The sequence below is a fragment of the Macaca nemestrina genome, chromosome 9 (assembly GCF_043159975.1).
Source record: "Macaca nemestrina isolate mMacNem1 chromosome 9, mMacNem.hap1, whole genome shotgun sequence".
NCBI classification, from domain to species: Eukaryota; Metazoa; Chordata; class Mammalia; order Primates; family Cercopithecidae; genus Macaca; species Macaca nemestrina.
The window spans coordinates 87,125,441-87,139,175 of record NC_092133.1 but is presented as its reverse complement, the minus strand read 5'-3'; the positions used below and the strand labels follow the sequence as shown (position 1 = coordinate 87,139,175).

The 13,735-nt window shown below is 45.8% G+C and overlaps 1 protein-coding gene across 8 annotated transcripts in view; it reads right to left on the bottom strand.

The window, feature by feature from the left end:
• Positions 1-5,746: 5,746 nt before the first annotated feature.
• Positions 5,747-13,735, bottom strand: part of LOC105486714 (anthrax toxin receptor-like) — a 48,640-nt gene continuing 40,651 nt past the window's right edge. For all 8 annotated transcript variants that reach the window (XM_071069987.1, XM_071069991.1, XM_071069993.1 and 5 more), the window contains one exon: positions 5,747-6,277. In XM_071069987.1, the coding sequence (XP_070926088.1) occupies positions 5,792-6,277 (486 nt within the window). In that variant the 3' untranslated portion in view covers positions 5,747-5,791. The remainder of the gene's footprint in view (positions 6,278-13,735) is intronic.

The following is a 13,735-nucleotide window of genomic DNA, read 5'->3' as shown; positions in this document are numbered from 1 at the left end:
AGAAAACCCAGAGGAAATTGATAAATTCCTGGAAACACAAAATCTCCCAAGATTGAACCAGGTAGAAATAGAAATCCTGAATGGACCAATAATGGGTAAGAAAATTGAATTAGTAATAAGAAACTTTCCAAAAAAAAACACACACACACAAAAATTTCCCAGGACCAGATAAATTCACAGCTTTGTACATCTACCAGATGTAGAAACAAGAGCTAGTATCAATCTTACTGAAACTATTCCAAAATATTGATGAAGATCCAGTATCATTCTGACACCAAAATCAGGCAAGGACATAATAAAAAATAAAACCACAGGCCAATATCTTTTATGAACGTACATGCAAAAATAGTCAAAAAAATACTAGTAAAACAAATCCAGCAGCGCATCGAAAAGATAATTCATCACAGTCAAGTGGGCTTTATTCCAGGGATGCAAAGATGGTTAAAAACAGTAAATTAATAAACATCCTTCACCACATAAACAGAACTAAAACAGAAATCATATGATCAATAGATGAAAACCCTCAATAAACCAGACATTGAAAGAACATGCCGGCCGGGCGTGGTGGCTCAAGCCTGTAATCCCAGCACTTTGGGAGGCCGAGGCGGGCGGATCACGAGGTCAGGAGATCGAGACCATCCTGGCTAACATGGTGAAACCCCATCTCTACTAAAAAAATACAAAAAACTAGCCGGGCAAGGTGGCGGGCGCCTGTAGTCCCAGCTACTTGGGAGGCTGAGGCAGGAGAATGGCGTAAACCCGGGAGGCGGAGCTTGCAGTGAGCTGAGATCCGGCCACTGCACTCCAGCCCGGGTGACAGAGCGAGACTTCGTCTCAAAAAAAAAAAAAAAAAAAAGAAAGAAAGAACATGCCTCAAAATAATTAAGAGTCATATAAGACAAACCCATAGCCAGCATCATACTGAAAGAGGAAAAGTTAAAAGCATTCTCCTTAAGATCTGAAACAAGACAAGAATGCCCACTCTCGCCACTCCTATTTGACATAGTACTGGAAGTCCTAGCTGGAGCAATCAGGCAAGAGAAAGAAATAGAAGGTATCCAACTTGGAAAAGAGGAAGTCAAATTATCTCTGTTTGCTGATGACATGATTGTATACCTAGAAAACCCTAAAGACTCTTCCAATAGACTCCTAGACTTGATAAACAACTTTGGTACAAAGTTTCATGAGATAAAAAATCAATGTACAAAGATCAGTAGCATTTGTATACACCAATAACATGGAAGCAGAGAACCAAATCAAGAACTCAATCTCATTTACAATAGCCACACTAAAAAAAAAAAAAAAAAAAGGAAAGAAAGAAAAAAAAAAAACTAGCTAGGAATACATTTAACCAAGGAGGTGAAAGATCTCTATAAGGGTAACTATGAAACACTGATGAAAGAAACCATAGATGATGCAAATGGAAAAACATCTCATGCTCATGGATTGGAATAATCGATATTGTTAAAATGACCATATTCCCTAAAGCAATCTATAGTTATGACACAATTCCTGTCAAATTTTCAACATTATTATTCACAGAACTAGAAAAAAAATTCTAAAGTTTATATGAAACAAAATAAAGTCTAAGTAGCCAAAGTAATTGTAAGAAAAAAAAATCCAGAGGCATCATACTGCTTGACTTCAAACTATACTACAACACTGTAGTATAAGCATGGTACTAGTACAAAAAATGGACATGTAGATCAATGAAACAGAATAGAGAGCCCCAAAATTAAAGCTACATACCTACAATTAATAGATGTTTGACAGAGTCAACAAAAATAAACAGTGGGGAAAGGACAGACACCCTATTCAATAAGTGGTGCTGGAAAAATTGGCTAGCCACATGCAGAAGAGTGAAACTGGATCCTATCTCATTGTAAACAAAAATTAATTCAAGATGGATTAAAGACCCAAACAAGACCTGAAACTATAAAAATCCTAGAAAAAAAAAAAAACTAGGAAAAATGTGGATATCAGCCTAGGCAAATAATTCATGACAAAGACCCCAAAAGCAAATGCAACAAAAACAAAAATAGGCAAATGGAACTTAATTAAACTGGAAAGCTTCTGCACAGCAAAAGAAATGATCAACAGAGTAAACAGACAATTTACAGAATGGGAGAAAATATTTGCAAATTACACTTCCTACAAAGAATTAATATCCAGAATATATAAAGAAATCAAACAACTAAACAGAAAAAACAAGCAACCTTATTAAAAATTGAGCAAAGGATATGAAGACGTTTCTCAAAAGAAGAAATATAAGCAGCAAACACATGAAAAAATTCTCAACATTGCTAATTATCAGATAAATGCAAATTAGCACCACACTGAGATATCATTTTACACCAGTCAGAATGGCTATTTTTAAAAAGTCAAAAAACAACAGATGTTGTTGTGGATGTAGACAAAAGGAAACGTTCATACACTGATGGGGGAAAAGTAAATTGGTTCAACATCTATGAAAATCAGCATGGAGACTTCTGAAAGAACTAAAAATAGAACTACCATATGACTCAGTAGTCCAGCTACTGGGTATCTATCCAAAGGAAAAGAAATCCTTATACTAAAAAGGCACCTGTACTAGTATGTTTATCTCAGCAATAGTCACAATAGCAAAGTCATGGAACCAATGATTGACCAGATAAATAAAATGTGGTATATATACACTATGAAATACTATGCATCCATAAAAAATGAAATCATGTTCTTTGCTGCAATGTGATGGAGAGGGAGGCCGTTATCCTAAGTGAACTAATTCAGAAACAGAAAATCAAATACCACACGTTCTCACTTGTGAGTGGGAACTAAACAATGGGTACACATGGACATACGGATGGAAATAAGAGACGCTGTGGACTCCAAAAGGGGAGAGGGTGGGAGGGGGATGAGGGTTGAAAGACTACCTATTGGAAACAACGTTCGTTATCTGGGTGATGGGTACACTAGAAGCTCAATCTCCACCAGTACACAATATACCCATGTAATGATCGTGCACATGTACCCCCTGAATCTAAAATTCAAAAAGGCAGCCCACCTGCAACTCAGTCCACCTGCATGATCAAGGGCTGTGTCCCTTTTCTCCCTTCACTAGGGTGAGGAGCCCCTGACTGATGCCAAACCTGGGCGATCAACTCAGCTGGAGAGGAGGAGGCAGGGCAGGAGTGGCCCATGGAAGCATGGCTGGCAAAGTTCCCTCTACCTGCCCCTGCTATCACTGTTCAACACAGAAAGCCTGGGAGGGTCCCTGTGGGTGGCCAGAGTGGAGGGGCCCTCCCCTCTGATGTATTCTGAGCTCACCTTCTTAATATATGACTTCCTCCCTTGAGGGATGAGGAAGGATGACAGGCCCTAGCTTGAGTTCACATTGGCTAAACTCCAAAGGCTCTCAATCCCCATTAACAAACAGGTATGTTGATTTCACCAGGATCACATAAAGCTCTTCATGAAATTACACATACATTTCTTCCTACGGGGTCTCAGAGTTGCAGGGATGGGAAGCAACATCTTTATGTTTCCACATGGGTAACACAGAAGAAATAAAGTCTCTGTACACTTTCATGTTATTTAAACTCCCTTTCTGCCTAATGAAAGCTTTCCCACACTTTTCCTGGTGTCATGAGTACAGTGAACATTTTCTCCCTTAGTGTTGAGAGATACACAGTCCCAGACACCTTGTAAAGTTGCCTTGGCTGCTCTGGGCACATTTGTATATGGCTGTAGGCATTAGGCAGCTGGGCCAGGCAGTCTAGCGCCAGAGGGTGTACTGTCTGGCTGGCTGTCCCTTCCCACACCTGCAAGGGCATGCATCCTACCTCTCTGGACCCTGTCTCATTGTGCTGCACACAGGCCATGCACCTGCTCACCAGGTACCAGGTGCCCTTATCATAAATATCTCCACCTATCTTAGCAATGAGGTGGGAACGCTCAATTCTTTGTGAAAATCTCTGTATTTACAGGACTAGAGGTGTTTTGTTTTGTGAAACAAAAACTCTCTCAAAAACAAAGCAAGACAAAAAATTGATGTAGCCAGTCCTCCTATTCCAGGAAGAATGTTGAGAAGTGAAGCGTGGAGGGGCAGCATGTTCTCGAGTACCCACAGCTATTCCGGGAACGAGCCTCCAAACAGGGAAAAACCAAATGACTGGGTCCCGTCCACCCCCAGGACTCTAGCACCCTCTTCCATTTCCTCAACATTGACCTGGCTTATTTCTCTGGACGCCTTGTGCAGGGCGTTGTGCGCCTGGAAAAGCCTCCCATAAGCAGCTTGGGAGACAGATCTGCAGACACAGAGGGGAGGGGCTGGGGAAGGGTGGGAGAGACTTGCTTCCCATCATGGCAGCTGGCAGGACCCAGATGCAGAGTCCAGGCTGCGGCAGGACAGGAGGGTGCAAGACGGAGAAGGGGGACAAGAAAGAGTAACTCCTCGGGATGATGGCACTGAAGGTCAAAGTCATGCGACCTAGAGAAAGCCCCCAAAGCCCTACACACATAGGCAAGCCATAAAGTCTTAAAAGAAAAAGGGAGGGGGGACAGTGTGGTTATCACTGTCAAATTAGTCAATACTGTTTAAAATCCAAACCTGGTATATTTTTAAGTTGTACTTGTCTTTCAGAATTTCTATGGAAAAGCATAAATATTTCATTCCAATAGATGGGGGAGATGGAGAGCCTTTTATTTACTCTCAAAGATAGATTCGGGATGACTGGACAACCTCAGCAATAGCCCCCCAGGTGGTCCCCTCCTGACGTGCTCAGGAGCCCCATGTGGGGTGCCCATGGCCTGTGTGGGTGGCACCTTGGGCAGTCATGCAGCCACCATGTGCACACGGTGGGCGGTAGGACACTGCCTGTTGACACTCATCTCTGTTGGGGCTGTGGCTTCTTCTATGGGGACAAATGATTAAGGAAGGAAGTTTATCTTTTCTAGTGAAATGAGGAGGATTACCTGAAATTTGCCTGGTCTTGGGGACGGTGTGGGGTATCTGGAAAGATAATTAGCATTTCCAGAAAGGGCCTCACTGCCTTCTGGGAAACATTCAGAATTTGAGTAGCCAAAAAATGGAAACCAGGGACAAGAAGATGAGGAGTACAGGAAATGAGATATGCAAGTATTTTTCCCTTCAAAAAGCTAGGGAGGGGCCAGGTGTGGTGGCTCACGCCTGTAATTCCAACACTTTGGGAGGCCGAGGTGGGTGGATCACCTGAGGTCAGGAGTTTGAGACCAGCCTGACCAACATGGTGAAACCCCATTTCTACTAAAAATACAAAAACTAGCCAGGCGTGGTGGCAGGCTCCTGTGATCCCAACTACTCAGGAGACTGAGGCAGGAGAATCGCTTGAACCTGGGAGGTGGAGGTTGCAATGAGTTGAGATCACACCATTGCACTCAGCCTGGGCAAGAGAGCAAGACTCTGTCTCAAAAAACAACAAAGAAAACAAACAAACAAAAATCTGGAGAGGGAGACACAGCATTGAATTCTTATTTCAAAGACTTTTTGGGCTTTTTAAATGGAGAATTTGGCCTAAGACCTCATGTGTCCCAGCCCTTGATAAAGTCGTGGCTGTTGGGAGTGGAATGCATTCATGCCTGGCATCCCCACGGCACCAGGGCGCTGTGTCGTGGCAGGTGCAGTATAAATCCAGCTCACTCATAGGACAAGCTCCCTGGTGACAAACACTTTCGTTGATCAGCAAGAATTCAACTCCTTTGACCATAAGAAAAGACTCCAATGTATATGTCCAGTTCAGCAACAAAAGCCTGTTAATCTTGGGTATTTGGTGCCTTAGAAGTTGGGCTCCGAGGGAGGGAGGGACAGAGGGGGTTCTGCAGTGTGCCTGAGCAGTGGGGACAACAGCGGCAGGATCCTGGAGGGAGGCCTTGAGCACCTAGCAGGGAGGAGGTGGCACCTGGAGGAGCAGGTGACGGGGAGGCACTGCCGGCCAGGTTGAAGGCAGCTCTTTGGGCCGCACAGAGTCTGTGCTTGGGAAAAGTACTCCGGGCTGTGTCTCAGGCAGATCCTAGGGCTGCAGGGAGCCTGTTTGAGGGCAAGGCACTCCCTGTTGTGTTGGTTGTGTCTCAGGCACATCCTTGGGCTGCAGGGAGCCTGTTTGAGGGCGAGGCACTCCTGGCTGTGTCTCAGGCACATCCTTGGGCGGCAGGGAGCCTGTGGTAGGGAAAGGGACTCCTGGCTGTGTGGAAAGCAGATCCTTGGGCAGCAGGGAGCCTGTGCGTATTGGGACGGTGCAAGGGCTAAGCTGAGGTACCTCCCCTGTAGGGAAGAGAAGAGAGAGAAGGTCACTGTGATGCCATTGGAATTGGGCTCAGAAGGCTGCGGCTGCCTGGCCCAAGGGGTGGGGCCAGGACCCATCAGGACCAACAGGGTGGCCTTGCTGAGCTCCTCCTCTCTCCCCTGGGTGCTGTCTCCAGTCTGGACTCCTCCTTCCAGATTTGGTTCTAGCGTTAAAAGTCCCCTCTGCCTCTCCGGGCAGCCCTGGGTCTCTGACTCTGGACTCCCTCAGCCCTCAGTTAAAATTGTTTGCTTCCGCCTGGCAGCTAGGAGGAGGTCCCAGTTACCTCTGTGCCCCAGCATGGCCTGGAAGGCTCTAGTGAGCATGTGGAAGGGATGAGCGCTCACCACAGCCCTCAAGGCTGGCTCCAGGGACCCTTGGGTGCATGATGAGCTGAGAAGGCAGCAGCTCCACGGTTCCCTTGGTTTGGGAAGAGGATGATCCAGACCCGTAGGAACAGCTAATTCTGTCTTGCAGAAGCAGCTGCTGTGCTTTCATCCTGGGCACACACCAGTGCAGCCAACCCACCACCCACACAGCTGCAAGCCACACAGAGATTGTCTTTGGGTTCGTCTGCGATGCCTGTCTCTCTGCTGGCTTCTTAGGCCAACGATCGGGGCAAGCCTGTCTGAAGACTTGATCTGGGCCTTTCTAAAAAGCCCTCAGGGTTACTCTAAGTAAGGTCAAAGGGACTGGGGTTTAATCTAGCCTCTGACCTCAGGCAAGTCACTCAACCTCTTGGGAATGGCTTTCCCATCTCTCAAATGGGCCCAGCAATACCAAACACGGATTGGTCACCCCAAGTCCATTCTTCCTGTCTTCCTTACTAACGAGACCTGATTTTGTTGAGAGAGGTAATGTGCGCAACAAACCACCATGGCACATATTCACCTATGTAACAAACCTGCACATCTGCACGTGTATCCCAGAACTTAAAATTAAAAAAAAAAGAGAGAGAGGCAATGTGCTCAGCTGTAAAATGACGTTTTTCCAGTCTCCCTTGCTGAGCAGCATGGCCACGTGAATGCATTCTGGCAATGGAGTATAAACAGGAATTGTTGGGCATTGCTTTAAAGAAGGCTGCTTTCCCTTTTTCCTCCTTCTTCCTGCCTGGAGTATGAGTGTGATGACTGGAGCTCCAGAAGCTATCTTGTAAGCACGAAAGCAAATTGAAAGCCTGGCCTTTTCAAGGAGAATTGTTAGGTTTCCCCAAGGCTGTTCTCTTGGGGCTTAGCAGGCAGGCAATCAGATAACAGTCTTTCTCAGAGCCCCTCAGCTCTCCCATTTCTCAATTTGTATAGGCTGTCCTCTATTTCTGGTATGTTCTTCCTAATGTTGTCTGCCCAGTGAACTGCTGCTCACCTTTTCAGACTCAGTTCCCGAGTGGCCTCCTCCAGGAAGCCCCTTATCCTTGCTCCCAGCTAAAGTGACTGCCCTTCTTGGTCTTTCTAGTCATGTCCTGGCAGAAGGCTGAGCCCGTTGTGGGAATTGCCCTGTCCCTCTAGTTGTGCCTGTCCCTGCTCTGCATGCATGAGGACTGTAACTGCATCCCCTTCCGCATCTGTGGCTGGAGGGCTGCAGCAGGCTCCCAGGATTCCAGTGGGCATACGCCACTTCGCCTCAACCTCCCCATCTGTGATGTGGTGCTGATGATACCCACAGACCACGGCAGGAGCAGCAGCCCATCAACGCCTGTGGTTTCCCTGGCGTGGGGCCTGCTCAGCTCCTTCTCCACTCAAGGCCACCCTTCCCAGGCTGCCTGGAATCCCAGGGGTCCCCTGCCAGGCCAGTCTCAGCCTGATGGTCCCCAGGAAACCCTCCATTCCTCACAGGTATTCCCCAGAGTGTGCAGACTTTGAGCTTGCTTGAACCTGTCATTCATGTATAAAGCCTCCCCTTGGGCATGTGAGTGACAAGTGCCTCAAATGCTGGATTCCCTTAAAGAGATGGTCTCTCTCTCACTGACAGCGGCCCTTCTCCCCTCTAGGCCCCATCCTGGCACCTGTCCTCTCCTGCCCCTGCCCTCTAGTCCCCATCCAGGATGATGCTCACTTTCCCCTTGTGCCCCCTCACACCCTGTCCTGAGCCACCTGTGTCTGCAGCTGCCTGTCCACCCTCCTCCGTGCCCGATTGGGCTCCTGCCACCTGTTCAGGGATTCAGGCTTCCTTCTTAGTACAGTCCAAGTGTGTTAGCCTGCTCTCCCTGGCTCCACCCATCCCCAAATCTAGTCCTCCCGGCACCGTATTCCCTCCCAGCTCATACCCTCCAGAAATGCTCTGCATTGCTGGCAAGATCCAGTCCCTCCACCCAGCCTGCACACCAGACCTTCCCCTGCCAGGCTCTTGGGGTCTCCACACCCTGCCTTCAGGCAATCAAATCCCAGCTACTAGAAGAGCTGGCTGTGCCCTGGCACCCTCCCTCGCTCCTCTGCCTTGAGGGCTCTGCTCCTTACCTCTCCATGTTGCACATCTAAGCCCAGCCATCCTGAGCCTCAGCCTCAGCTCTGATGCTGCCTCTGACAAGCTGCCTTCCTTGAAGGGAAGCACCCTGGTCCCAAAGCCCCAGAGCACTAAAGCTGAGTCTCTTTCTCTTTCTCCAGCCTCTCTCTCTCCTTGCAGCGCAGAGCTGGGGTCCCTTCACATAACAGCACCCTCACCCTGCCTGCCCCAGGTCACACACAAAGCTCAAGGCCGAACCCAGGGCAAGAGTGACCAGAGAGTCTACGGGCTTGGCCCAGACCTCTGCCTGGAGGCACACAGATGATTTCTCCACCTTTCCTTGGGGCTCAGGAAGGTTCAGCACTGTATTGCACCCACCACTGCCCTCCTGACCACAAGCCGACTAGACCCAGAGAGCAGGTCACTTCATCAGTGCTGGGCCATAGTCCAGGCCTCACAGAGGTGGCTTTGTCATGGGGGCTCAAAACCCCACCTCACTCTTCCTGGGCACCACGCACACTATACGGCCCAGGCAAGATCTTGGCATCTGCTCAGTGCTCTCCTCTGTCCACTCAGGCCTCACCCCCAACCATTTTTCCTCTGAGCAATCCCTGGGGGCAGCCAAGGCCATTGTGCTCACACCCTCTTCTGGCATGGTTAGAAGGCATGGTGGAACCAGAAAGGATAATGCCACTCCCAGAAGGAGGTGGCCCCTCCTCCTGGCACTGCCCACCCAGCCTGGGGGACCTGTGATGATGTTGTGAGGGGCTGCCTCTGTTCATCTTTGTGGGAGGGGGAAGTGCCAGCTATGGGGTTCCAGGGGCCTGCTAACTGCTGTCCACTCGTTTCTCCCTGCCTTCCATCAACCCTGACACCAGTACTGGGTGAGGGCAGGGGTGAGTCACCCTGCACAGCCCCTGTTCCTTCCTTTTATTCATCTCTACTCACAGCTATTCCTTCTTTTTATCCATCTCTACTCACATATTGTGAGTCCACTAACATTTTTAATAAGTTACCATGAAGATGAAAAAAAAAAAAAACAAAACACCCAGATGCTTACAAAGAAAGACCTTCTGATCAGCCAGGTCTTCCTGCGATAAACACCTTTACTCCATGGCCTAAAACTGAGCTTCGAGCCACTGTAAAGGACTTCCCTGACCCAAGGATGAAGCCTCAAGGGTTTACTGAGGAATTTAGAATGGCTCCCTGACCTTAGCCAATTTATTCACATAATATTGGGGCCTGGAGAAGCTAAGAAATGGATGGCAGCAGCAGAATGGGGTGGACCTGAGGAGGATATTAAAGAACCCCGAAAACCCCTGCATGAGAAGGGGTAAAATGAGCTAGAAAAAATACTGAAAACATTTTACATTCAGGTCCTAAGATCATTCCAGAAAAAAATTGACTGGTGCATCATCCAACCCTGCAGACCAAAGCAGGAGGAACCAGTTTCAGATTACAGAACTTGTTAGAAACACTGTTTCTGAAACATTTTGTGCTCAATATAGCACAGAGTATTTCCTTCAGGGACTGGAATGGCATTAACTGCTGTATTTACAAATGAACTCCATCCTAGGAACTTGGCAGTTCAATTAAAACACATAAGCCAGGATGGAAAGTTACAGACATGACTGAATTGGTGGCCTTAGCTGAACATTTTGAGAAGACTCTAGAGCAAGAAAAAACCCAAAAGACTAACAATCTTATGCCTCTCCAATTATAACAGTTACCGGGGCCAAGACCAAAGAGACCTTCTCATTTTTATTTTGAATCACAAGCAGGAGGTCCAGAATAAGGAATGCCTTACCCCAGGGTAGATGCCTTCATTGCAAACACCCAGGACACTGGGAAAGGAGATGGTTGACTTTTGTCTCAGTCCACCACCAAGCCTCCTCCCTTTAGGCTGGACTGGTTCACCACTAGAGGGGACCCAAGAGATTTTAATGCTCAGGATAATAAAAATAGACAAGGCTCAGGGATTCTCTGGTAAACTGCTCCCCAAAATACCTTTAAATAAACTTAGAAAAACAAGACTTAAGCTGGGAATCCTGTGCAATGCTGGTGTATACCAGGGTCGCCTTATCCAGCATAAACCCTACTTTAATAAGCCAACGAATCTCTTGGAGTGAAAAGATCATCTCTGTGGTGAGCGTTTCAAATCAAGTTCAAGAGGCTTCCGTATCTGAACCCGTCTAATCAACTTGGGGCTATTTGCAGGAAAATCTACCTTTCTACTATGTAATACTGATCCAGTAAACTTGCCAGGGCAGGACTTTCAAAGTTGAAAGGGCACATACAATTCTCCTCAGAGGGAGAAGCAATCGTAGAGATTCCTGAGTCTCCTGAACCAGAACGGTTGTGCTCTCTACAGACAGATCGATAAGATCAAAACTCAGGCCCATAACGAAACACCTTTCTAAAACCCCGGAATATTTATGGGTCTCTACCTCAAATGATAGAGAAAGAATTAAAAGTGTGGAGTCTATAAAAGTCCAAACTGGTCATTCTAAGTCTTTCCTTAAATTACTGCAATATACACTAAAACCTAATGACATTAAAGGGCTCTCAACAATTGTAGGAGACTTAACTAACCTAGGATTTAGAGTTCCACGTACCAGTCCTTGTTAACACTTCCATCCTACCAGTTAAAAAACCAAATGAATGAGGTTGAAGATTTGTTCAAGATCTATAGCTAATTAATAAAATTATAATACCAAGATTTCCCATAGTCCCAAATTCAAATACTTTATTATCTAATGTACCCACTGATTTAAAGTGGTTCATGGTAATAGACCTCCGTTCAGCCTTCTTTAGCATTCCAGTTCATAAAGAGAGTCAACATTTGTTTGCTTTCACTCAGAAAAATCAGCAGTACACCCAGCCTTTTCTATTTTTCCCAGGCATTGCCTCAGTACTTAATAACCCTACAGTCTTCTGGACATTCTGCTGTTACTCAGTATGTAGATGACCTGTTATGCTCTCCTGCTCAACAGCGCTCTGAAATTGACTCATTTTCCTTTTATAGCAACTCACACATAAAGGTCACAAGGCCTTGATGGAAAAACTTCAATTTTCAAGAGAAAAAGTTCACTATTTGGGACATGACTTGACTGCTGATGGGATTTCCCTCTCGCCTGGGAGAATTAAAAACTATTCAACGTTTTCCTCGGCCTGGAACCGAAAGACATTTAAGAGGTTTTCTTGGACTCACAGGACATTGAGGATCCTGGGTCCCAAATTTTCCCTGAATTGCCTCACCATTGTTTTAGCTCACTAGAAATGCAGTATGGGAATCTTTACCTTGGAAAGACAGTCCAGGCTTTTAACCATGAAATTGGCCTTATGACAGCCTCCAGCTTCAGGACTTCCAGACTACACTAAACCTTTTATCTTGGTTGTTCATGAACACAACAATCAGGTATTGGAAGTTCCTACTCAAGAACACGGGGGAAACATAGGCCCACTGCATATTCCAGCCTGCAGTTAGACCCAGTAGTTAGGGCATATTCGAATCACTTAAAAGCAGTAGCAGCAGCAGCCAAGTTGGAAGCTTCATCTGAGCTGGTTTTAGGGAATGAACTCAATTCACAAGTCCAACATGCTGTGAAAAGTCTATTAAATTTCAACCAAACACAACATTTTTCAGCAAGCCAGTTAGCATCTTATGAAATTCTTCCTCCTGTCTTCTAATCTCCATCTAAAATGCTGCAACCTACTTAAGCCTGCTATTGTATTAACTCCACCTGACTCCGGTGATGACCACATTGTGTAAGTGCAGTATTGGAAACAGTGCTCTTGTGTTGATTTACGAGATAGTACATCGGCTAATCATGAGTTGTTGTTTTTTTTGTTCATAGGTCCTATGCCAAAAACTCAAAAGAAAATATCAGGCAGGATATGCCATTACCACCCAAAATGAGCTAATAGAGGAGGGAACTCTTCCTCAACTGAAGTCAGCTCAACCCCCAGGCTTTTTGCTCTCACCCAAGCCTGTCCTACAGCTAAGGACAAGTCAGTAAATATTTACCCAAATAGAAGAGTATTACACGATTTTGGCATGTTATGGAAACAACAAAAGTTTCTTACTTCTAGTGGGATCCCCATTAAAAAAAACAGACTCCAAGTTGATAAACTCCTTTCTGCTACCTGGTTACCATCAGAGATGGCCATTATTAAGATCAAAGCTCATGCCTGTAAAACTGAACCTGAACATAAAAGGAATGCTCTAGAAGATATTTATGCCAAATCAGCTAGTGCTGAAACTGTTAGGATATACAATTAATTAACTCCGTAAGATTGATCCAAGTCAATTCCCTCATGATGACCTACTCAATAAACACTGCAGATTTGGAAAAACAAATTTGGTATCTAAAGGATGTAAATTCAATGTTAAGCATAGACTCACAGAGGGCTCAGCTGGCTGCCTGGCCCTTCCTGAGTCTTTGAAGTTTCTATTATTAAAAGCTCTGCATTCCACAAATTGTTCTGAAACAGAATCCACGTTATGAAAAAATATTGGTGGGATGACTGTTTCAAAATTGCTAAAATGGTTTATAATCAATGTTTGGTTTGTCAAACTCATAATCCTGCGAAAACAATAAAAACTTCAGGTAGTATATTTTTGCCACTTGATGGGCATTTTTTTTTTTTTTTTTTTTTTTTTTTTGAGACAGAGTCTCACTCTGTCACCCGGGCTGGAGTGCAGTGGCATGATCTCGGCTCACTGCAACCTCCGCTTCCCAGGTTCAAGTGATTCTCCTGCCTCAGCCTCCTGAGTAGCTGGGACTACAGGCACACGCCACCACACCTGGCTAATTTTTTTATATTTTTAGTAGAGACGGAGTTTCACCATATTGGCCAGGCTGGTCTCAAACTCCTGACCTCGTGATCCACCCACCTTTTGAGCACTTACAGATGGACTTCATTCAGTTGCCAACCTTAACGGGCTATCAGTATGTCCTTGTAGCAGTTTGTATGTTTTCTGGCTGAGTAAAGGCTTT